The 22,154-nt window shown below is 39.3% G+C and overlaps 1 protein-coding gene across 1 annotated transcript in view; it reads left to right on the forward strand.

The window, feature by feature from the left end:
- The window catches only part of LOC109410900 (uncharacterized), a 325,034-nt gene that overhangs the window by 222,134 nt on the left and 80,746 nt on the right, over positions 1-22,154 (forward strand). The window contains exons 7-9 of the mRNA XM_062857398.1: positions 19,349-19,430; positions 19,498-19,657; positions 19,762-19,898. Coding sequence (XP_062713382.1) covers positions 19,349-19,430; positions 19,498-19,657; positions 19,762-19,898 — 379 coding nt within the window. The remainder of the gene's footprint in view (positions 1-19,348; positions 19,431-19,497; positions 19,658-19,761; positions 19,899-22,154) is intronic.

Below are 22,154 nucleotides of genomic sequence, written 5' to 3' on the forward strand. Positions count from 1 at the left end.
ATTAATCGATCCATCGTGGTTGCCTTGATCAATCGAATCATTTTATCCGGGAATCCGTATTGTGCTTAATTTGCCATAGCTGGTCTCGATCGACTGTATCATACGCCGATTTGAAATCGATGAACAAGTGATGTGTGGCTGTTGAGGAGTTGAGTAGGCGACGAAATACCTCTGCATAACAACCTTGATAACAACCATAAGTTTGTTTATCAAAAATAACAATTAGAAAGTCATGTGGGAGTATAAATGTGAGAGCTTACAATAAAAAGATTCATTCGTTGCTGAACCGTTAAACCATCAAGAAGTATTATTTCGATCTACGGCATCTCAACCATCTAAGAGGTTATGGGCCTTAACTGAAGTTGAAGATTTTGAAGTTGGAATTCTGGAAATCTCGGAAGATTGGTCGGAACTTTGTATTCATTGTATTCGGACGCTAGCAAGCTCATGATGGAACGCCTGAATAACACCAATTACGAAGCCTGGAGATTCAGAATTGAAATGCTGCTGATTTGCGAAGGGTTGTGGAAGCACATCTTGGAGGAGGTACTCAATCCGGTCACGACGAATGGAAGCAGGAAGACGATAAGGCCAGGGCGACTATTGTCCTGTTCGTTGAAGATAATCAACATCCGATCATCCGGGATTGCCGAACTGCCAGAGAAACCTGGGAAGCCTTGAAGAAACATCACCAGAGTGTGTCCCTCACGTCTCGAGTCACGTTACTGAATCGGATTTGCCAGTTACAGTTCCGGGATGGTGACGATATGGAACAGCATCTTCAAGAAATGGATGGACTTTTCTCTCGCCTTTCGAACGCTGGTCAGAAGCTGGACTCCCAGTTGATGGTCGCGATGGTATTGAGGAGCCTACCGGAATCGTATGATACCCTAACTACAGCTTTGGAGAGTCGCTCGGATGAAGAGTTAACCATGGACCTTGTGAAGAGCAAGTTGTTGGACGAATCCATGAAGCCCCAAAGATATCCATCACGGGGAGAATCGTTGCTGAGAGTGGAATCCTAGAGGAAGCAAATTATCTGCCATAGCTGTGGAAAACCTGGACATGTCAAGAAAGATTGTCGTGTGCTATCCAATGCAAAGGAGGACGAATCCCGACGAAAGTTCAAACCGAAAGCGAGAACTGTGAAGAAAGATGACCGTCCCGAGGGATGCTCAGCGTTTTGCTTCGCGACACGTAATGAACCGGATACGATTGATTCTTGAGTCGTCAACTCCGGTGCTAGTTCCCTCATGTGCGTGGACAGACATTTTTTCAAGCAGTATGAAACGTGCTCCGGATTGACAGTAACGCTGGCTGACGGAAGTGAACTAGGTGTTTCTGGAAAAGGTTCCGGAATACTGCACTGCGTAGTGGGCAATGACGAGAAGCAGTTAGCAATCTCGGACGTTCTACATGTTCCGAAGTTGGACGCAAATCTGGTGTCATTTGGAAAGCTAACGGAGAAAGGTGCTGAAGTAAATTTCACTGGAAAAATCTGTAGAATCTCGAAGCATGGACTGGTGGCCGCCATCGCAGTAAAGAAGATTGGTCTCTATCAGCTGGAATCGTCGAAGAGAAGTGTACCGTTATCTGATGCGACAGCCAAGCATTCAGAAGATTGCAGCCACAAATGGCTCCGTATACTAGGACATCACAATGAAGAAGCTATTCAAAAATTGGTACGTGATGATCTCGTTACCGGCGTGTGAATCCATAAATATGAAGTGGATATCGACTGTGAATGCTGCCTGGAGGGAAAGATGACCCGGTTGCCGTTCCCAAAGCAAGCCGGACCACAGTCGTCAAGAATGTTGGAACTCATACATACCGATTTGTGTGGACCCATGAACACCGTCATTCAAAACCTAGTGTGCCATCTTCAGAAAGGAATCTACGGTTAGAAGCAAGCAGCCAATATTTGGAACAAGAAACTCGATTTGATTTTACGTAAACTTGGGTTCAAGCCTTCAGAAAACGATCCTTGTTTGTACTCAAAGCGCAACAACGACGGCACGATGGCGTACATTGCTGTATACGTGGACGATTTGATTATTGTTTGCAAGTCTAAACAAGAGTACGAAAACATTTTCAAAAACTTGAATAACAACTTGAAGGTGACATCATTGGGAGACGTAACGCATTTTCTTGGTATCCATGTTACACGATCACAAGATGGCGTATCACTGAACCAGAAGGCGTACTTTCAAAAATTACTGACTAGATTCTGACTTCAAGATGCTAAGCCATCAAAGAGTTCACTTGACCCCGGCTATATGCAGACAAAGGAGGAGGAAACGGAAGCATTGCCAAACAACCACCAGTTCGCCAGTTTGATCGGAGGTTTGTTGTACATAGCCGTGAACACCAGACCGGATATGGCTGTTGCAGTATCGATCCTCGGACGAAAGACCATTAACCCAAGCCAAGTTGGATGGAATGAAGCGAAGTGAGTACTCCATTACCTGAAAGGAACCATCGACCACGGGCTGGTACTAGGTGCGAAATCTTCTCAACTGGAAGTGTTCGTTGATACTGATTGAGCAGGAGATTCCAAGAACCGTAAATCAACATCTGGGTTTCCTGTTTCGCTATGCTGGAGGAATGATCGGATGGAATGCAAGAAAGCAAGATAACGTAACACTTAGTAGTACCGAAGCTGAGTACGTAGCCATGGCCGACTGCTGTACACTGCAAAATATTTTTGCTGGTAATCAGCAAACTTTGCTGATTTTTGGCGTGCTGATTGCATTCAGCAATACAAATTACTGAGTATCAGCAATTATTTTTCAACTTGCTGAACCATCCAGCAATTTTGACAGTTGATCAGCAAAGTTGTGCTGAAATTCAGCAAAAATGTTGCTGAAATTCAGCAATTTCTTTTGCTGATTTTTGGCGTGCTGGAAGCATTCAACTGGATTCTTCGTTTGTTTGATGATTTGAAGATTGAAACCACGTTGCCAGTGAAGATCAATGAGCATATCAAAGCAGCATCAAGCCATTGAGCACGCTCAACGTCAACCGAAGATCCAAACATATCGAGACAAAACATCATTTCATCCGACAGCTGAAGCAAGACGGAATCATCGACCCACAATACTTGCCTACCGAGGACGTGATTGCTGACACCGCTTTTTGGAGTTAAGCTTTCGAAGTTTCGAGACCTGGCAAGGATACTTCCGTCGAGGAGGAGTGTTGAGGAGTTGAGTAGGCGACGAAATAACTCTGCATAACAACCATAAGTTTGTTTATCAAAAATAACCATTAGAAAGTCATGTGGGGGTATAAATATGAGAGCTTACAATAAAGAGATTCATTCGTTGTTGAACCATTGAACGATCAAGAAGTATTATTACGATCTACGACATCTCAACCATCTAAGATAGGCACGTTGTATTCGCGGCATTTCTGCAACACCTGGCGGATGGCGAACATCTGATATTACCCCACGAACTCTCTTGCAATCAATGATAGACGGCGGCATAAAATTTGAGAGAGTATCTTGTAGGCAGCGCTCAGTAGAGTGATCGCGCGATAGTTCACGTAATCCAACGTGTCACCCTTTTTGTAGATGGGACTCACCTTCCACCCATTCCTCCGGTATTACTCCCTTCTTCCAAATCATGGTAATGACCCAGTGTAGTTCTCATCAATACTTAGCAGCCATATTTTAGAAACATACTTAATAGTTGTTCTGCACCAGCGGCTTTGTTGTTTTTCAACCGGCTAACCTCCTCTTCAATCACTTGGAGGTTAGAGGTTGGACATTGGACATCTTTCGTCCTGCGCACGTACTCCTAGATCTGTTACCGCACTACCTTCGGTACTTGCAACGTCGCCATTGAGGTGCTCATCGTAATGCTGCCGCCACCTCTCGACCACCTCACGCTCGCTTGTGAGAATATTCCCGTGATTATCTCGGCACTTGTCGGCTTGTGGCACAAGCGAGCGGTACAGTTCTTCCATCGCTTCGCGATCTCGTTCTTCCTGCTGGCGCTTTTTCTTCCCGAAGACTGAGTTCTGTCTGTTCCGCGCCTGTCTGCAACGTGCTTCATTGCTCTCGTTTTTCAACTGTTCACATTTTTCGTCGTACCAGTCGTTTCTGTGATTCGGAGTCGCGAAGCCTAGTGCTGTAGCCGAGGATCTACCTATGGTGGATCGGATGTCCCTCCAGCCATCTTCAAGTGTAGCTGCACCAAGCTGCTCCTCCGTTGGTAGGGCCACTGCTAACTGCTGCGCGTAGTCTTGAGCCACTTCTACGTTACGCAGCTGCTCGATGTTGAGTCGTGGCGTTCGACTTCGACGCGCGGTGATAACTGTCAAAAGTTTTGAGCGCATGCATACAGCGACTAAGTAGTAAGTAGTGATCCGAATCTATATTCGCACTGCGGTATGTGCGGCATTGGTTATATCCGAGAAGAATTTACCGTCGATTAGAACGTGGTCGATTTGATTTTCTGTTTGATGGTCGGGTGATCTCCAGGTGGCTTTGTGGATATCTTTGAGGTGGAAGAAGGTGCTTCGGACGGACTACCATACCACGGAAGGCTGCAAAGTTTACACATCGTTTACAAATTTCCTCCCTTCCTACCTGCGCGTTCATGTCGCCGACAACGATTTTAACGTCACGCGGCGAGCAACCATCGTATGTTTGCTCTAACTGTGCGTAGAACGCTTCTTTTTTGTCATCAGGTCTCCCCTCGTGTGGGCAGCAGACGTTGATGATGCTGTAGTTGAAGAAACGGCCCTTGGCTCTCAACATGCACATCCTAGCGTTGATCGGCTGCCACCCGATCACACGTTGTCGCATCTTGCCCAACACTATAAATCATGTTCCCAGTTCATTGGTGGTGCCACAGCTTTGGTAGAAAGTAGCCGCTCGATGCCCGCTTTTCCACACTTTCTGTCCAGTCCAACAAAGTTCCTACCACGATGTCGAAGTTGTAATTCATCGTAGATTATCCTGTCACATCCTGCGAAACCTAGTGACTTGCAATTCCACGTTCCAAGTTTCTAATCGTAGTCCTTCACCGCGTGGGCCTTTGCCGATTGTATCGAATCGTATTTTCTCCTATGTTATTTGCAATGGGGATTTTTACGGGTGGCTTATTGGGCCTACGCCAACACTCCTGTCTCGCCGGAGGGCCATCGTGCCAGTTCTGTTAAGCGTCCCAACCAACACTGTGACGACCACGCTGATGGAGCTACCACCTTGGATCTAGCTGGGCGTGGTGCAGCGTTTCTTATTCAGCCGCTGGATGCCAGAACAGACGCTGTTTGAGCCGCACCTCCTTAATGAACAGACGCTCGGATCGTACCTCTTCAATCTAGAAGAAGTCGGAAGGACAACAGTGCCCTGGTAGCACTACCAGCTAAGCACACAACTCTTAGCCGGTGGTCTTTGTCATCGCTTGACCCATGGAAGCATGCGGTAGGAACTTGTGAGAACCAGAGCTATGTTGAACGCTTTCCTTATCGACTCACCGTTTTGCCCAAGTGTCCTATCGCACTACTACTTAAATACGGCACGGATCAACTGCCGGCACGGCAATCGAAAAAGGATCTGTTCATAATTTCCGTCGAGTGTTTTCTGCTGATACGCGCTAGGTTTCAGGTTTGAATGATTTCTTAAAGGATACAATGTAAAGAGCACGTTGCGAGAAGGTGAAGAAACAAACTAGTGAAACCCCATCATAATCATCTTCGAAGCAAACTTTCAAGTATCCATTCACTACCAATCGCAAAACACCTCCTTTTCACGCCACGATTAAGAAACCCTATCTGATAGCGAGAACTTTTACCCCGTCACTTTGCTCCAACCCAACAACAGCAGCCGTGTAAAGAAATAAAAGAAGTCAAAGCATTACACCAAGATGCCACTTGTTCTTCATATTACATTATCCATGAAAAGGAGTAAAGATTCCATCCCTTCTCCCCTGTGCCCTGCAAACAGTGCCAGTGTCGTGTTCGTGGGCTTCGCCTCCAACCGTTATATCGTTACTACATCTGTACCTTTTAGCAGGTAGCATCATCAGCATCGCGCAGCCCTTGACGTCGACTTCTCAACTCTCGGACAAAGAAATTCCACAAGAGCATGACTGTAAACAAGAAATTATGATAATTGAAAACATAATAGCTGTTTGCTTTTTCCTCCCCTCTTGAAGCTTCCGAGTCTGGTGAGAACTGGAGACGACGAGGGAGGGAAGGGCAAGGTGCGCTCCATTTCTCAGTAGGTAGCGAGTTTCTTTTCCTCGCATTTTTATTCCATGCATATTAGAAAGGATCCTCTCGGCACGGTTGTCTTCGCTTGACGGGAAGCTATCCCCACTGCTGCTTTGAATACGTGATGTACCTACTTGTACGCCTCGTGGGCCAGAAGGGCGGAAAGGTCGCCTCCTATCTTGGATCACTTTTTCCCGGTTCTCTGGTTACATGAATCGGCTTGGCGGCGGCGGCGGCGTCGCCTTCAACCTGCTGGAACGTGTGGATAAGCTTGTGGAAAAGTATACACATTAAACCCTTGGTCCCTCGGTTGGTGCCACGTTCCACACCCTACACCTTAGTCACCTGGCTTGGTGGAGGAGGTTTGAGTGCTCTATCTAGCGATGCCACGCCGTTTTAGATGGACCTACTTTCTTCCAGAGAACCCGACATAGTACTTGGGAAATTGACACCGGCTTGCGGTCTACCGGTGAGAACAGGGATGCCAGAAGTGTTATTGGGTGAAGACTTGATTTTAAGTTTTGTAACAAATGGGCATTTTTTTATTACCGTACGGGTTTGAGCCGAAGGGTCTTAGATTTTCATGAAACTTTTTCCACAGGCAGGGCTCATGGATATATGAACAAAAAAATTGAGAAAAAATCAGGTTCGCTTATTTTCCCGGAAAACTCGGGTGGGCATTTTTTGTTTTCTCCTAACACTACTTACTTCGAAAAATCATAACTCAAGAACGAAGCATCAAAGAAACATTTTTTTTTAGGAAATGAAACAGATTTTCTCAGGAATCCAAAAAAATATGAACTGGAAAAGTTTTCCACAAAATTTTCCACAGTTGAGAAAACTCGTTAAGAAAAGCTGGAAAGCAATGCCTGAACTCGCGGATAATTTTTAAAAGAATATTTTTGAGATGGTAATTTCATAAGCTTTGATCGCTGAAATTTTTAGAATGCACTTGGTTTTCTTTCCTGAGTTAGGGTCAATTTTGTGAAAAATGACAATGTACACGTATATTATAAGGTCATTTTTCACATAATTGGCCATAACTTAAGAACGAAAAAAAATCCATTCCAAAAATTTTAGCGATCAAAGCTATGAAAATACCTTCTCAAAAATATTTTTTTGAAAATTTTCCGCGAGTTTGGGCATAATTTTTCCGGCTTTTCTTTATGAATTTTCTCATCGGTGGAAAATTTTGTGGAAAACTTTTTCCACTTCATATTTTTTTAGAGTCCTGAGAAAATTTCTTTCATTTTCATTACAAAACTTTGTTTCTAAGATGCTTCGTTCTTGAGTTATGGTTTTTTCAAAGAAAAGGCTTATATGACACATTTTAACATTTTCCAACAAAATAGCCCATAACTCAAACACGAAAAAATGTGCATTCCAAAAATTTCAGCGATTAAAGCTTATGAAATAACCTTCAGTAAAATATTTTTTTTGAAAATTTACCATGAGTTAGGTCGGGCATTGTTTTTCCGGCTTTTCTTAACGAGTTTTCTCAACTGTGGAAAATTTTGTGGAAAACTTGTCCAGTTCATTTTTTTTTTGATTCCTAAGAAAATCTGCTTTCAATTCCTGAAAAAAAAGGTTTCTTTGATGCTTCGTTCTTGAGCTATGATTTTTCAAAGTAAGTAGTGTCAGGGGAAAACAAAAAATGTCCACCTGAAATTTTCGGGAAAATAGGCGAACCTGAATTTTTCTCAATTTTTTTTTGTTCATATATCCATGAGCCCTGCCTGCGGAAAAAGTTTCATGAAAATCTGTGACCTTCGGCCCAATTTGTACGATAATAAAATGAAGTATGACGAGAGAATACACTGATTAGATTTTTTTTTGCAGTTACTCGATTTGCATGAAGAAATTCCTCAGGTTTTTCTTCACGACTTTTTACAAAAAATGTATCGAGAAATCAATCGGCAATTTTCTTCAAAAAATCCATTTAATGTTTTTCCAATAGAAAATTCTCGAAGTTTTTTTTTATGTATTGCAGGATTGCTCCAGAAAGACCTTTATGAATTTTATTTGAAATCCTCCAGGAACATTTTCGAGCCATTCCCATCAGAAATTTTTTGAAGGAATCAGTTAGTAAACTATTTCTGAAATACTTCAAAAAATCCTCCATTCCTTTCATGAATTTTTTAAGAAATGCTGCTAGAGATCCCTTCTGATATTTCCCTGAAATTTTTTTTTTTGAAAATTTACTCAAGAGATTTCTCTAGAAAATCTATTTAATCATACATAAATCCATCTTAAGTTTCCTTAATATTTGTTCATAAAATAAAAACTGAAAAAAAACTAGGAACACGTTCATAAATTCTACTGTGGATTCCTTCCGAAATGTTTTATAGATTCCAGTGAAAAGCGTCCAATAATAAATTTCAGAAAATTGATTGATTTGTCTTTATTTGAGAGACTTTCAGCCCTTGGCTGGTTCGTCTTTACTTTCAGAAAATCATCCACGAAGCCCTTCAGAAAGTTTACCAAGGGTTCTTTTCATTTTTTTAGTTTCCTCTCCTGAGATTTTTATAGGAAAATTCATTCAGCGATTTCTTTTGAAAAATCTTAAATTCTGAATTCCTTCATAAATTTCTCAAGTTTCCTTCTAAAATTCTTTCAGGGATCTTTAGGATAACCTTCCAGTGATTCATAAAAAAATCGCCAATATCCTTGAGAAATTATTACAAGGATTTTATCAAAAAATTCTCCGGAAATTCTTTTAGAGAGTCTTATATGGATTCATTCCATGGATTTGCTCCAAGAATTCAAGCTTCAAATCATTCAATAATTCTTTCAAACATTCTCTAGGGAATTTTCAAGAAACTTCTCTAGATCTCTCCTTCAGATAATTATGGGCTTATATGAAGGAGAGATCTAAAGAAGTTTCTTAAAAATTCCCTAGAGAATGTTTGAAAGAACTGTGTTTTATAAATTTCATAAATAATTTGTTCAGGAAGTTTTCCATGGTTTGCTTCTGCAATTTCTTCTTACATCCGAAATTCTTTTAGGGTGTCCTTTAGAAAAATTTTCGGAATGAATCACAATTTTCTCCAGGAATTCCTTTTTTTCTTTAGAGATCCACGGATTCACAGCCTGGTTTATCTAAGTTCGTTTAAAGGTTGTTTCAGAAATTCTTTCAGTCAGCAATTTTTTTTTTCAGAAGGTATTCCTGTGCAATTATTTTTTCCTCTGTATTTCGTCAGAGATTCCATTGGACATATCCACAGGAATTACTACAGGGATTAATCCAGACAACTGAGCATGATTTCGTTCAGTAATATTCCTCCGTATATTTTTCCCAAAAAAATCAACATTTCCTCCAAGGATACCCCTAGGATTTTTTCCACATTATCAGTTTTATTTTTCAAAAAACGGAATTGAATTTTTACAGTTCCAATGGAAATTTCTCAACGAATTTTTGGATTCCTCGGGGGTTTTTAAAGAAAATCTTCCAGGTACTCTACTGAGAGATTTCACCAGGAACTCTTTTTTTAGATTCTCAATAAATTCTCGTGTTGTTCAACCAAGCGTTTTCCAAGATGATTCACTGTTATTACTCTAGGTATTTCTTCGGATTTTTTAAAATAATTCTTCCGTGTATTTATTCTGAAACTTTCTTCAGACATACCTCCAGCGAGTCTTTCAGTAAATTAAGGCTTTTTTTTAGGAATTTCAGCATTTTTTCCGATTTTTTTTCATAAAATTCCTCTTTAGAAATGCTGAGGATATTGCTCCAGGAATTTCTTAAGAAATTCCTTCAGAGGTTCCTGTAGAAATTCCTACAAAGGATTTTCCTTCAAAACAGTTCCTGTGATTTCGTCAGAAATATTCCTTCAACAACAAACAATACTAGGGTAATTTTAGAATTTCTTAAGGAGTCCCTTAAGGATTTTCTGAAGGAATCCCTCAAAGAACTCCAGAAGAGACTCATAGAAGAAATTCTTGAATAAAATTCTGGAGGTGCATTTCTGAAGTAATGTCTGAAGATAAATTATGTAGAATAATCCTAGAGAGAATAACTGGTGGAATAACCTGACATATCTCTGAAGAAATTTCCAAAAAAATCATGATATTTTCTTGGAGAAACTCCAAATTTTTGAAAAACCAATATCCTGGAGTAATTGTGCAAAAAAATAACACTGAGGTAAATTCTGATGAAAAGAGATTTTTGAAGAAATCTCTTTAAACCTGGAAGAACTGAATAAACCTCTCCAAGTACTCCTAGAATTATTTCTGGAAAACATCATTGTGAAGTGCTTACGAATGAAGCATGGAAAAAAGTCTGTATAAATCATAAAACAATATGAAGCAGTCCTAGGATTAATAGCAGATGGAAATTTTAGAGAGATCCCTGGAGGAACTTCTAAAAAAATCACTTGAGAATTTTCTGGAGGGATTCCAGTAGAAATGACAAGAAATAATTTGTGAAGAAATACGCATTTTAGAGGAAATCTCTGGAGTAATTCTAGATGGTATCCTAGGAGAACATATGAATATTTGAAAGAACCTCTGGAGGAACTCCTGAAAGAAAAAGTACACCAGTATCTGTGTCTGATTTTTTACAGAAATTTTTGCAGACATTTTTAGAGATTCCTTCGGAAATGCTTTTCCAGCATTTTGTCCTTGGAATAATTTTCGAAATTCCTCCAGAAGATTTTCAATATTTTTTTCTAGGTATCTCCAGAAGCTTTCATAAGATCCCCTCATACAATCATGCACGGATTTCTTACGATTTTTTTCGGGAAGTCTATCAAGAAATGTAGAAGAAATTATTTCTAGAACAATTTCTAAAAGAATTTCCAAAATAATCTTTGGAGATATATTTTTTCAAGGAATTCTTGGATTGACCCTTGGAAGAATTTTCGTGGAATTCTCTGTAAGATTTTGAAGAAATTTTAAGAGCAATTCTAAAAAATCTAAGGATAAACTTTTGAACTAATCATTTGCTGAAATTTCTGAAGAAATCCCTAAAGTTCGGAAGAAGTCTCTTGAGATATTTTCGAAGGAATTTCTGAAAAAATCTCAAAAATAATTCTGCAGAAAATTCCAGTAGAGTCCCAGACAGTATTCTTCAATGAATCTCTAGAGGAATGTTTAAACCTCTTTGTGCATTAGAATCATTTTTGACCTGAATCGTACACTACGTCAGCGAGCTGTTTCCAACGTGATGCATGAAAGAGGTTAAAAAATAAAATCCCTAGGACAATCGTTTAGGAATCCCAGGTGAAGTTTTTGAATAAATTCCTGTAGAAATACCTGGAGAATCTGATAATAATACTTTATTATACAGATTTTCAGCCCTAGGCTGGTTCATCTCTTAAAGTTACGGAAGGTTAATAAATCCCTAAGGAAATTCTTAAACTTATACTTAAAGAAAATGGCAGAGAAATTTCTGCAAAAGTGCATGAAGCAATGTCTGTTTGAACTCATGCCGAAATTTCTGAATGAATTCCTATCCGAACCACTGAAAGTAATAATGCAAGAATTTCTGGAGTAATCCCCATATTATTCTCTGGATGAGTCCTTGATAAAAATTCTCGACATTAGAGTGGGTCAACGTTATATGGGAAAATTAAATTTGATCGCATCAACCCGGAGCAAAGCTTTTTCAGTACATGTTAGATTCCAAAACAAATGTGCAAAATTTTTGACCTGTCCTAACAAGCGAATAACTTTTTTCACAAGCGTCGCGTCGAATCACATTGCGGTCTTCGGCAAAGTTTTTCGGCATCAGTTACCTACATAATTTTAGACAAACAATTTCAACTCATGAGTAAAATACAAGAAAGGACGTTTTTTATACTAAATTCCATACAAATTTCAATCGCAATTCGGAATATGTTTTTTTTTAATTAATTCTTGAAATAATTTCTTGGAAAAAAATCCAAGAGAAATTTCTGGTGGACTTGCTGAAGAGATTCTCGGAGCGATTCTTGAAGCAATGCTTGGCAGAAGCCTTAGAGGAACTCCTGGTGAAATTCTTGGGGAAATTTATGTAGGATTTTTTGGAGGAATTCCTGGAGAAATTCATGGAGGAATACTAGGCAGATGACTTGGAGGAATTCCTGGATGAATTCTTGGATAAATAGGGGAAGACTAGGTGGAATTCGTTGAGGAATTCTTTGTGGAATTCCTGTAGAAAATATCATAGGATTTTTTTTTTCTTTATTAAAGTGGCTTTTCGCCCGAGGCGAGTTCGCCACTAGTATCATAGGATGAATTCCTGGAGTAATTTCTGGTGAAATTTCTGAAGGAATTCCTGGTGGAATCCCAAAAAAAATATTAAGGAATTCCTGGAGTAACTCCTGAAGGAGTTCCTTGAGTAATTTAGTGAGGATTGTTTGCGCTATTCCTTCAGAAATTAAAATTAAACTAAAGGAAATCTCGGACGATTTCTTAGAGTAATTTTTTGAGGAATTTTTGAAGGTTTCTTGAAGAATCCTAAAGGTGTTCATGGAAGAATTCCTGGAGGAATTCTTGCAAAAAAATTCTTTCAAATTCCCTGGGGGAATTCCTTGGAGAATTTATCGAGAAATTTCTATAGAACTTTTTGGAGTAACTCCTGAAGTAATTTCTGTAGGAATTTCTTGAACACTATTTGATGTATTCCTGTAAGAATTTTTGGAAAAATGCCTGAAACAAATCTCGGAAGAACCCCTGAAGTAATTTTTGGAAGAATTTCTGGAGGATTCCCAGCAAGTTGCTAGAGGGATTCTTGGAGGAATTCCTGGAAAAAGTCTTGAAGGAATTTTTGGAGGAACTTTCCGAGGAAATTCTGAAAGAATACTCGGAAAAATTTTTGGCAGAAGCCTTGGAAGACTCCCTGGCCAAATTCTTGGAGGAATGCATAGATAGATTATTTGAGGAATTCTTTGCAGAAGTTTTGGAGGAATACCTGAAATCCCGAAGAAATTCATGCAGGGATTCTTGTTGGGATTTTTGGCAGAATTCTTGGAGGAATCCCAATTAGAATTTTCGAGAAATTTCTTTAGAAATTCCTTAAGGAAACTTGGAGAAATTATTGGCGGAAATTCTTGGAGGAATACCAGGAGGGATTCTTTGAGGAATTCTTGGCGAATGTGTTGGAGAAATTCTTGAAGGAATTTTTGGAGACTTTTTTGAGGAATTCTTGGAGTAATTCCTGGATGAATACCTTGAGGAAATCTTGGTTGGATTCTGGAGGAATGCTTGGAGAAATTACTGAAGGCATTCTTGGAGGATTTCCAGGTGGGATTCCCTGTTGGCATTTCTGGAGGATTGTATACAGAATTTTCTTGAAAAATCCAAAAACATCCCCGAAGGAGCAATCCTGAGATTAATTGTCGGAGTAATTCCTGGAGTTATCGCTGGTGTAAGTAATTATTGAAGTAATTTCTGAGGATTTCCTAGATTAATTTATAAAGGAATTCCTGGAAAGGAACTTTTAAAGAATTCTCGGAGGAATTTTTGTAGTAATGCCAGAACCAATTTCAGGAGGATTTTCCGGCGGATCTCTGAGGAAGTTTTAGAGGTAGTCATGGGAAAATTCCTTGAGGGTATCTTGGAAAAAACTCTTGGCAGAAGTCTTGGAAGAGTTCCTGGAGAAATTCGTTGGAAAATTCCTGTTGGGAAGAATTCTAGGCAGAAGTCTTTGAGAAATTCCTGGAGATTTTTTTTGTGGGAATATCAGGAGTAATGTTTTGACGAATTTCTGGAGAAATTCCAATAATAGTTTCTGTAAGAATTGCAGGAGATTTTTTTTTTATCTTTATAAACGAGATTTTTAGCCCTAGGCTAGTTCATCTCGGGACCCACGCTTAACTTCCCTTCCGAAGGAAGAACTCACATTTTGTGAGTTTGTCGGGAGTGGGATTCGATCCAAGGTCCTCGGCGTGATAGTCACGTGTTCTAACCATCCAACCAGGCCTGCTCCTCTGCTGGAGACATTTTTAGAGTAATTTCTAGAGGATTATGTGGAAAAATTCGTTGACAAAATTTTGAAAAATCCCAGGAGGTGTTCTCGGAGCAACTCCAAAAGAAGTTCCAGCTGGAAATCCTGGAGCCATTTTTAAAGGAATTTGTGGAGGTATTTCTTGAGGACTTTATTAAGTGACCCCTGGAGTAATTTCTGAAGTAATGAAAAAAATAAATAAATGAATAAATCGGAAGATTTCGTGGAGTATACTAGAGCAATTTCTGGAGAAATTCTTGATGAATTCCTGGATAACTTTCTTCAGGGATTACTTGGAGAATTCCTGGAGATGGAATTCCAGGATTTTTGCAGCATTTATTGGCGGAATTCTTGTAGAAATTTCTTGAGGAATTCTTAGAGAATTACCTGGAGTATTCATGGATGAATTTTTGGAAAAAATTGAAAGGATTTCTTCAGGATCTTTTTCTTCTTCTTCTTATGGCTCTACGTCCCCACTGGGACTTGGACTGCCTCGCTTCAACTTAGTGTTCTTTGAGCACTTCCATAGATATTAATTGAAGGGCTTCCTTTGCCTGCCATTGCATGAATTTGTACATTGTAAGTACAATGATACACTATGTCCAGGGAGTCGAGAAAATTTCCCCGACCGTAACGGGAATCGAACCCGCCGTCTCCGGATTGGCGATTCGTAGCCTCAACCACTAGACTAACTGGAGACCCTTTCTTTAGGATATTCGGGAGGAATTCAAAGAGGAAATTCTTAAGGAATTTCTGGGAGTATTCGTGGAAGAATTTCTGAAGAAGTTCCTGGATTAGTAATTTATGGAAGAATTCCTGGAGAAATCCCTCAAGGAATTCTAGAAGGCTTCTTCTTCTTCTTCTTTGTGGCTCTACGTCCGCACTGGGACTTGGCCTGCTTCGCTTCAACTAAGTGTTTTTTAAGCATTTCCACAGTTATTAATTGAAGGGCTTTCTTTGCCTGCCATTGCATGAATTTGTATATTGTTAGGCAAGTACAATGATACACTATGCCCAGGGAGTCGAGAAAATTTTCCCGACCGGAACGGGAATCGAACCCGCCGTCTCCGGATTGGCGATCCATAGCCTTAACCACTAGGCTAACTGGAGACCCTAGAAGGCCTCCCTGGAATAATCCCAGGAGTTATTGCTGGAGGAATTTTCGAAGAATATCCTGGGAGATGGCCTAGAAAATTTCCTTGAGTTTTTCCTGGAGGAATTTCTTGAAAATTTCCTGGAGCAACTCAACATCTCAAAACATACCATTTATTTTCCTGATTTGTAAAGTCTGTCAAAAAAATCACCTGGCATCCCTACTGATGAATCCAAACCACCACCGCACCCACCCCCAACCCATTCACCTGTAATGGAAAAAGAAGAGGTTTTCCTAGGGGTTGCAAAAGGTGCCCGGAATATCTCACCCGGTGCGGTGCACAGTGGCCGGAAGCCGGACAAAACCTCAAAAATCGACTTCAATATTTTATTTTTCTAATATTTTTCTTCCATTATAGATACTTCAACTAAGAAAACCCCAAATTTTCAAGTCATTTGGTCGAAAATTGAGTCGTGTAGATTTTTTCAAAGTTGAAGTTTTATGTGCTACAATATTAGTATTTATTGTATTTATTTTATGAGCTTCCTTCATGAGTTCGTTTTAAAAGTTAGGAAGACTTGAATAATGTGACAATATTTTTTGTGTTTTTGGATATGAATAACCATTACATTTCAGGAATTGTTTGGAATTTAATCATAAAATTATTATGTTTTTACAATATGCAAACATATTGACTTTTATGAAATTTTGGAGAAAAACTTCGTATTAAAGAGATCCAGTACTTGTTTAGGAAACATCAGAAAACGACGCCGTATCCCGGATCTGACGTGCAATTTTGTCTAGTTTTTGGCTATATAGGTCACTGTTTGCGCATTTTTGCGCTAAGCGCGAAAAAAAAAATTTTTTTTCTGTCAGGTCACAATGGAGCCGCATGGTTGTGGAGGAAGTGCTATTGTTTGAAGTTTAAATTTTATCTTAACATAGTTCAAATTGACTTCAGAATACTAAGAATTTAACAATTTAGTGTAATTTTCATTCTTGTAAGAGACTTTCACCAAGTCAGATGGTCATAAGGTGGGGGGGTGGGGGGTTGTGTCTGATAATGTAATGGCCACAGCTTCAAAAAAAATTTATTATTTTTTTTTTAATATTATTTTATTTTTTGACAGAAAAACACAAGAAGGTGGGTGCTTCAGTTAAAAACAGTAATCTGGAGAGGAAAGGAGTGATGACTAAGTATGAATAAGCCTTTACTTTCTTAGACACTAACCACATGTTGCTTCACCAGATTCAACTAACTCTTTTAACCTTCAAAATAAAAGAAAGACAAAACAACCGTGAAAAACATGTAAAAATAACTACAAACCATTGATTTTCTTAAACTGGCCTTGGAAGCAATCTCTTCACGAATTCCTATCGAAGTTTCAATATACAGGGGATGGCCAAAATGTTTGGGATAGGCAACTTTTTTTCTCTCACAAAAAAGTTCACCATGCTATAACATTTCATAGAGCGCATCAAAAAATCTCAAATTCTGACTGTTTGTCAACCTACTATATGTGCATCATTGGTACAAATTTGGGCTCGAATGATTAATATTTCACAAAGTTAGAACTGTTCGCGTAAAACACTATTTTTTAGACAACTCATTTTTGAGCTGTTATATCTCGGAAACCAGTGAACCGAATTGAATGAAATTTTGAACGTATACTAACAATATGTAAATGCTTCACAAACTATTAAAAAATAGGTACTTTTTAAACGTTGAAAAAAATTATCATGGATTGACACTTTTTGGATTTTTCTCGAAAAAATGTATTTTTTTTACATCAATGTCATTAAATATTCGTGTTGATATCCAAAGATTTTCCACTTCTGTTCTCAAATTATCTCTAATCAGATATATTAGAGCCTATTTAGATTGAAGGAAGAACACATTTAATAACTTTTGTGTGGTAATGTTAATTTGACTTATTTTCCTCTATATGGGTAAAAATTTCAACCCGGTATAACTTAATTCGTCGTCAGAAAATATTACATTTTATAACGTCGTATTGAGTATCAATATATTGGTGATAAACGTTAAAAAATTCATTCAATTCGGTTTACTGGTTTCCGAGATATGACGATTCAAAAATTAGTTGTCTAAAAAATAGTGTTTTACGCGAACAGTTCTAACTTTGCGAAATATTAATCAATCGAGCCCAAATTTGTACCAATGATGCAGATATAATAGGTTGACAAACAGTCAAAATTTGAGATTTTTTGATGCACTCTATAAAAAGTTACAGCATGTTGATTTTTTTTGTGGGAGAAAAAAAAGTTGCCTATCCTAAACATTTTGGCCATCCCCTGTATAGTGACACAAATTCGTCGACATCTACGCGTTTGTTTTCTACACGCACATCGCTACAGTTCAAAGCAACAATCATCAATAAAATTCAAAAGGAATTCACTAAACGGCGTTAAGCGCTACGTTAAATATTTTTCTGCGTAAACGTCGCGATCACCAAGACATTCTTTGAATATTTTAATCGCAATTTTATGAAACGATCATTTTACGTTCTTTAGTGAAACCCCTTATATTGGTTTTTCAAACTTGAAGTTTTATTGTATGTTATTCATGCAGTTTCGTTGAACACATTTCTTCTGAACGACACACAGAGTGATAAAGATTTTTTAAATACTTGCTGGAACTCTACTGTTCATAAATATGATTACCGATCTCTGATGATCGTTTATCAAAAACTCCTTTCAATATTGCGAATATTAATTGCCAAATCTTTATAGACAGGGTTGTTTTGGGTTACTTCTACAAGTGATAACAGGGATCGATGTACCTTACAACCCAAACTAGGAGGAGCATATATGAAGTTGTTGAAACGAGATTGATAAAAAGCAGTTCAAATTTTACGCAGTTCACTATAATAGACTATCTGACCCCATAACGATTGAATTACACACCGCCGTGCACCCACCGTAAAATGTCACGTGGTCTATGGGCAGTCCTTGAGAACAGACCACGTCTCTTCAGCCAACATTGGTGTGTATCTGCATTGATCCATTGAAAGAAAACGTAGATAAACAATTTTTTCCAATGATTTATGTAGTTTTGAAGATTTTGGACCACCCAACAGCAACAAATACACAATTAAAGTTTATTTCAATACCAATACGTGATTAACCCCCTAGTTAAAAGGTTAATCAAAACCTACGTTCAGAAAGCACATCGTAATAGCTTATTATCGATTTTTTTTACATGCAGATTTTAAAATTTTGAACCACCCTAATATAGTAAAATCAAAATATATGATAAGTTCCATATCAGAAATAGATTTAGGGAACTAAAATGATCATAACCTGTGAATTTTAGCAGTTTCGGTTAACATTTGAGGTTTTGTCCGACTTTTGTATGGAGGCCCGCCACTGTGCGGTGTGCCCGGTGGTGTGCGGACCGCAAGAAAAATGAGCTCTTAAAAGTGGACCTTTTTCCCGCACTGAGATGACTGTCGGCCAAGCATAGTGGGTTACACCACTACCACCACCATCGCAGATGGGAACAGGGTAGGAGCAGAGCAAAGAAATAGCTCCGAGACTACAAACAATTTCCCGCCGGTAATCTGATCTCGGTTGGCATTATTTTAGAGTGAGTGTAAAATATTTAAATTGATGTCATAAATCGGACCTTGTGGTGTGGCTGAAAGGGACCTTCGCGCGCTGCTGCTGCTGCTGGATGGACGGACGGATTGTAGATTGGTGCGGGTAGATTGCAGGATTGCCCGAGGATAGCAATTACTGGGACGGACTAGAGAGAAAGGAGTTTTATGAAGAAGCAGCTCGTAAACGGGCCGACTGATTGCACCTATGGATTATATGGTTGAAGGTAGTAAACTTGAAGAATCTACGACTGATGTGGGATAGTGGCTTGAGAGTTTATATCAGATTTAAGAAAGATTTTTATTATGTCTTGGTCAAACAACAAAATTTGCATACATCTACTTAAACTGATATGTGTAACCACGTAAACATTAATAATGAGAATTAAAGCAATGGCTTTAATCCGTTGCTTTTGATACTCATAAAACTCATTCAACAAGTCTACCTCGATATTCATCTAACATTTGTACTAATTTTTATCATTCCAGGACTACGGCACCCTACTCTGCTGGGGAAGCAACGAAATCGGAACCCAAACCGAGCCCTGTGTGTTCAGTCTAATCCCTGCGGGTAGGTCAATTCACTCTCGAAATGCACCTCAATTTAAACTTTACTCAATTAAATCCCCATCACACAGGAAAACCCGACCCGCTGTCCAACTGCACCATCATGAATCAGACGTTCGACATCCTGCAGATAGAGTGCGTCGAAGGTTTCGACGGTGGCCTGCAGCAGGAGTTCCTAGCCGAAGTGTACCTCATTGGAAACCGTCATCTGTTCAGTTCCATCAAGTCCAAGTAAGAGAAGCCCTACAATTGCACCTGTCTGTACCTACTGTACCTAATCCCATCCCGATAGAGTGGTACCTTCTAACTTTAATTGCCTCATTTCATTCACCAAGGGAACCCAACTTCGACCTGAAAGGCCTGGAACCCGGCGTGGGGTACAACATTTTCCTGTCTGCCAAAAACGCCAAGGGAGCCAGCGAGCAAACCTACCTACAGGCCTACACTTTGAAGAATCCGGAAAAGCAAACCGGTAAGTATAATTACGGCTGACACACGATCCTACCGGACGGACACTCAGTAGTCCCAGAAGCCCGTCCAGTGTGCGGGTGGTGCATCAATCTGTACCCAAATTGAATTCTCAGCTTTCAATCTACCTACCACCCGGAAGCCCGGTTTCTCGTTCGCATTCTACGCCGTAGGTAAATAAGCTCGCAAAAGGAAACCTTTTTCCAGGATATGAGAAGCGAAGCTGCGTCTATATTTCCTGAAGCCGAGTTTCCCGGAGCGACCGAAAATTGGCCGGTGAAAATGATCGACAATCGGCCAATAATCAAAAACTTTTAATTGCTTCGTCTCAAACTTTGGTATCGGTATCCTCTCGAGATGGTGAGAGGGCCTGAACCGGAGGAAATACTAGAAAAGTAAACATTTCTGTACCGTCATGTGGGGCTTCTTTTGATACGTTTTAGAAATGTCTAACTTTCAAAATATTTGACGGATTTCTACAGTTTTTACATATGTTCAACTTGAGTGTGTATGCAAAAAAAATCAGCCAATCTTTCCAAATACCGTTAAAAACACTACCGTCTACCCCCATTGGTTTAACCACATCTAATCTGAACCCTTTTTAATTTGACTCCCGCTAATCTGCACATCGTTCAAACTAAAAATGGTTAAACACAGACAAACAGACGTAACACTCTTAAAAACGGCTTGGCACATGCACTTAAGGATCGATTCAAATTTCATTTGATTTGCGCGATCGTTCCACCAGATGCGCTAGTATTCAATCGCTTTGACGTTTGCCAGTGTACACGTTGCTGAATGATGCAAACGAAAATTACAAGCAATTTGTGCAGTAGTGTGCGTGTCAGTAAAACGTCAAATCAAAATCCATCATGGCCGACAGTGTCGCGCGCGGTTCTACCAACAGGTGGCAGGGTGCTCATGAAAATGACACCGGGCAAAAATTTTGGATGAATTTCCTCCAAAAGTTACGTCTGTTTGTCTGTGGTTCAAACGTCATTATGGTCTTGGAACGGGGTGAAATGAAACGCAGAATCAAAACAAAACAGCAAAAAGGGTTTGTGTTTTTCGATGCCAACAGGGTTACTAGAAATTCAAACTAAAAAATGAACCCCGGTGGTTTGCATGGAGTGTCGTTCAAACCAACGGGGGTAGACGGTACTCTTAATTTGTTTGTGGGCTCCTTTCGACACTTAAAGTAATCGTATAAGACCACCGAAATCTGAATAATATAAAATACACTTATACAACGTAAAATGGTAATAATGATCTATCTTCATCCAGCCAACATACATTTTTCACCTTCGAAAAAGCACAAAAATAGTACAAATATTTTCGACGGATTTTTATGGTAATTGCACAACCTCCCTAAAATAAAATTTGTCATAGTTCCGGAGTTATTTCGGATTGTTTTGGGGCACTAAAATTAGTCACATACTTTGCACAATGTATACCTCAAGATCTCAAGATCAAGAAAATAGTTTCTTCGGCAATTTTATCCAGCAGGCTGTGAATTATCTGGCAACAGCGACCTTGGTTTGCGATTTCTTCGCTAGGTGGAGCTAGTGTCAAAAATGTTTAAACCAATATATCTCAGAATCCTGAGGAGAATGATGTCGTCTTCGGCAAAGTTGCTCAGCACGAACTATCTGACAATTGAGTCTATGATCCGTGATTTATCCACTAGGTGGCACCAAGTGTCAAAAAGTTGAAACACGTATATTCTGTTTTGAGCAAAGTTGTTCTGCAAACTTGGAAGCATCTGAAAACAACAACCTTGGTTCGAGATTTATCCGCTAAGTTGAACCAGTGGTCAAACCTCTACATATATCTCAGAATTCTGATGAGATAAAATGTTGCCGTTGTGCGCAAAGTGGTTCAACAAGCAAGCTAATAACTATTTCACAATTGGGTCCACTATCCACTAGGTTGCGCCTAGTGTAAATAAAATTTAAACACGTATGTCTCGAATTTTGAATGAGCTAGGAATGTGACGTATTGAGCAAAGTTGTTCAGCAGACTCATAACTATCTGACAACCTTGGTTCAAAATTCAGCATCAAAAACTTCCAAACAACTACAGGAGGTGGCCTAAATGTTTGGGATAGGCAACTTTTTTTTTCTCTCACTGTACCAATGTGCAACATGCTTTAACTTTTTACTTCATATCGTACATCAAAAAATCTCAAATTTCGACTGCTTGTTCACCTATTATATGTGCATAATTAGAACGAATTCGAGCTCGATTGGTTAACCTTTTG

This window comes from Aedes albopictus, chromosome 3, assembly GCF_035046485.1.
Source record: "Aedes albopictus strain Foshan chromosome 3, AalbF5, whole genome shotgun sequence".
Classification (NCBI taxonomy): Eukaryota; Metazoa; Arthropoda; class Insecta; order Diptera; family Culicidae; genus Aedes; species Aedes albopictus.